This window comes from Setaria viridis, chromosome 6 (assembly GCF_005286985.2).
Source record: "Setaria viridis chromosome 6, Setaria_viridis_v4.0, whole genome shotgun sequence".
In the NCBI taxonomy this organism is placed as follows: Eukaryota; Viridiplantae; Streptophyta; class Magnoliopsida; order Poales; family Poaceae; genus Setaria; species Setaria viridis.
Window position 1 is genome coordinate 29,777,730 of NC_048268.2, and position 3,646 is coordinate 29,781,375.

A 3,646-nucleotide genomic window follows, 5' to 3' on the forward strand; every position below is an offset into this window, starting at 1 on the left:
GCACGCATCAATTGTAGTACTATTTACTCTTTTTTTTTTTGCGAATGCATTGTAGTACTATTTACTGAAAACAGGGATCCCAACAGTCCTCATTACTTGAATACTTGCTGCAAATACTAGAGTTCGATATTTTTTATTTGTTCGATCAAATGAACCAATTAACATTACCATAGAGGCAAAAAAAAAAGCATATCCAAACCAGAAATGCTAAACCCATAGCATGACCCGTTAACAAGGACAATTTAACCAGCCGGCAACCTCTAGCCAGACACGAACAGAGGTAAATGGAAGTGGCTATGTAAATGATGAAGGGTGCGGGAAGAAACAGTCTCCATCTTTCACTTTACATAATGATTTTTTGGCTAGACTTGAAATTTGAGTTCAAAAGGGTCATCTGGATTTTTCCCCCAAATTAAAAGTTCACCCCCTTTTTTAGTTTTTGCACTGTTATGGTATTTCTTTTTGTGCACACTGCCACACAAGCACTGGTCCCAGCCCAAAGAGATTCTTCTTCTATTTGATCATGTGGAAGCGGTGGCAAAAGGCCTTTTGTGGACATCAAGCGGTTTTAAATACCCATCACTCCCCTCCCCTTCACCACCTCATCTCCCTTCTTTCTCTCCCTCCTGTTGCCACTGCCACCATCTCAAGTGAGGAGGCGATCCCTCCCTCCCCCCTCCCCCTCTCCCACCCTCCTCCCCTCCCCGCTCCTCACTGCAATGCTCCCGAGAAGGCAGAGCATCTTCCACCTCGGGGAGGAGGGTGGCGCCGCCGTCCACCACCACCGCGTCGGCGTCGTCGGCGCGGCCGCCATGGCCGGAGCCAACGGCCGGCGCGCCCGCGAGCGTGAGCGCCTCGTCGTCGGGCTCCAGATCCTGGTGCACCACCAGCATCACCACCACCACCACAACCAGCATCACAGCCATGGCCGGCACGCGCACGCGGCGAACATCGTCTTGAAGCAGGTGGTGCGTCCCCGCTCCGCCGCCGCCTCGCGCCACGGCGCCGTGTCGTGCAGCTTCCTCAAGGCTTGCTCCCTCTGCCGGCGGGACCTCAGCCCTAGCAAGGACGTCTACATGTATAGGTACACGAATCGATCAGCAACGAACCTGCAGATGCCGACGTCTCTTGATTAACAGGCGGCGTTGCTCATGGATGCATCTGCTTGTTCGTTCGTGTGCAGAGGAGACCAGGGCTTCTGCAGCGAGGAGTGCCGGTGGGAGCAGATCCTGGTGGACGAGGCGCGCGAGCGCCAGGCGGCGGGCAGCAAGGAGCGGCAGCGGCGAGGCCAGGCTCACCACCACAGCCCCCACCGCACGCCCAACCGGGGCAGGCCGCCGCCGAGGAAGACACTTGCCGTAGCCTAGATGAGGAAGGCAGAACCGATAGCCGAAGGCCGAAGCATGGTGCAGGATCAGTACTACTAATTAGTTAATTATTAATCAATCAATAATCCGCTCTTCTTGTCACCGGAGGAGGATATGATGAGTACTGAAGCAAGCTAATGATATACAAATATCAATCAAGGAGCATGTATATATCATGGATGCATGGCAGCGAAGAATATGATTATATCATGGCGAAGGGGGGTTCAAAAGGAAGCAACACGTACTTGGAGAAGTTGGTTGGGTGTTTTTTTCATATGTATATTTTTGCATGTTGCAGTCTTGAAAGTAAGGGTGTAATTTGCTCTTGTACTCTACAACATCCAATTAATGATCCAATTGAGTATATAAGAAATTATGTGAAAGAGTCATGAAGAGTTCTTGAAGAAATTGAGTGAGAACGAGTCAAGAAGAGCTCCATCATTCATGCTTCTATTGTCTCTTTCGAGGATTTCACTAGGTTTCAGCTGCCTAGGGTACCTGTGGATTGTGGAACCTTCCCTGCTCGGTCTCAAGTTACAGAAGCAGCCGCATGTAGTGCTTCTATTTTTCTCAGGATTATGTCCCATGCAGGAATAAGAACAAATATGTGGATATGTTCGGTGACAAAGTGTGTGATCGTGCTATGTGAGATTATGTCGCCTTCGTTGTAGCTTAGTTTAAATGTGTAATAAGAGACACATGCACATGGGTGTATGTGTGTGTATGCAAATGGTGTGCCTGAGTGTGTTCAACTTTGTACTAGGAAAAGAAGTAGTTAGGTTTCAGTTGCGTCCAACGTGTGACCGGCGCAGCCGGAACATATTCCGATCACTTGGTAAGTGGTTCGTTAAAGAGGATTCTGAATTCGACCGATACCTAGCTAGCTAAAGGAATTTTGGGAACTGGTTGGAACAATATGATGCCATGCCATCTACCCACTTGAGCCTAGGAAGAACCAGTAAGGGCTAGGCTCGGACGCGTGTGGAATCTCTCTTGCACGAACGTGTCCACGAGCCAAAGAAGATTCGGAATTGGATGGAACTGAGAGCTTTTCCTGTAGCCCGGTGATTTTGACTACCACGGAGGGCCTTTCCGTTTGGCGCTGATTTTATTTGAGAGATAACTTCAAGCCCGGCCCAGATACGGTATAGACCATGAAGAAATGGGTCTATCACATGGCTCATACATTCCATGATGAGTAAATGGCCGCTGAAAGGCCCATGGGCTGGAGAATTGCGTCAAATCGAACAATCCCGTAAGGCCGCCGTAACCCAGTCGAAGTACTGCAACGAAATGGAGCCGGGTTTCCGCGCCGCCGCCGACTCGCCCGCCTATAAAAACCGCACGCCGCGTCGCCGCGCGGCCGCGTACCTGCAATCACAAACCCGATCACGTCCGCCGCCCAAAACCCTAGCGCTCGCTCCTCTTGCATTGCCGTAAGCTTTCCCCTGGCTCCGAACAGCGATGGCAGCGCGCGCTCTCCTCTCGTCCCGGCTCGCCGGCGTTTGCGGCGCGAAGGTGGCGGACTGCGGCCGGCGGACGTACAGCGCTGCGGCGGCGGCGGTGGCGCGGAAGGAGCCAGTCGAAGTGGCCAGCAAGGCGAGGCTGCCGGGAGCGGCGGCGGATAAGCCCAAGGAGGAGGAGAGCTTCTGGATGAGGGACCCCAAGACGGGCTGCTGGATGCCGGAGACCCACATGGGCGACGTCGACGCCGCCGACCTCCGGGCGCGGCTGCTCTTCGCCAAGAAGGATTAGGCCGCGAGGGTTCCGGGGATCCGAGAATGCAGCAGATGGGTTTTTTCTGAGTGCGTGCACGCAACGCTTATTAATCGTGGCCAAGAGATTCAGTTTGTTCGTTGTTTTGTAATGCAACATGCGCGCGAGTCATTTGACGTGGAAAGAAAGTGTTGGTCGACATGATTAGTTTGATTTCAGTTTCACTACCCGTTAATTGGAGATATTGAACGCCGTGCTGTGGATTCATTTGTTCTGCTCTCCGTTTCTCGTTATGTTTTTGCCGAAATTTATATATGAACTCTTTCCCTCTCAGATTACCACAACCAAAAATATAGTACGAGAAGCCATGATGAGAGGTGTACGTCCAGGTGGTAGGCAACACAAAGTCCATCTGCAATGTATAACAATTTATCTAACATAGCGTATATATTTTTAGATAAACAAAGCTTTATTGATCTCAAACAGTAACATCTATAGAATCGGTTCAAGACTACATGCAGTCGACCTCGCATATCTAGGACACACAACTTACAAATTATTAA

The 3,646-nt window shown here is 50.9% G+C and overlaps 2 protein-coding genes across 2 annotated transcripts; both read left to right on the top strand.

Moving 5' to 3' along the window:
• The first annotated feature begins 633 nt into the window (after positions 1–633).
• LOC117859823 (uncharacterized) lies at positions 634–1,750 on the top strand. Its single transcript, XM_034743003.2, has 2 exons — positions 634–1,084; positions 1,184–1,750. The coding sequence occupies exons 1-2, from the start codon at positions 720–722 to the stop codon at positions 1,365–1,367; spliced, it is 549 nt and encodes a 182-aa protein (XP_034598894.1). The 5' UTR covers positions 634–719; the 3' UTR covers positions 1,368–1,750.
• A 492-nt stretch (positions 1,751–2,242) lies between these two features.
• LOC140223121 (late embryogenis abundant protein 2-like) lies at positions 2,243–3,350 on the top strand. The gene has a single exon (XM_072294608.1). It carries the CDS (start codon positions 2,832–2,834, stop codon positions 3,120–3,122), a length of 291 nt encoding a protein of 96 aa, XP_072150709.1. The 5' UTR covers positions 2,243–2,831; the 3' UTR covers positions 3,123–3,350.
• Positions 3,351–3,646: the final 296 nt, after the last annotated feature.

Bases quoted from the DNA above. Each gene is read 5' to 3' on its own strand.
- LOC117859823 (XM_034743003.2), top strand. From the start codon at position 720: ATGCTCCCGAGAAGGCAGAGCATCTTCCACCTCGGGGAGGAGGGTGGC. The intron at 1,085-1,183 runs GTACACGAATCG...GTTCGTGTGCAG, and splicing joins AAGGACGTCTACATGTATAG to AGGAGACCAGGGCTTCTGCA.
- LOC140223121 (XM_072294608.1), top strand. From the start codon at position 2,832: ATGGCAGCGCGCGCTCTCCTCTCGTCCCGGCTCGCCGGCGTTTGCGGC.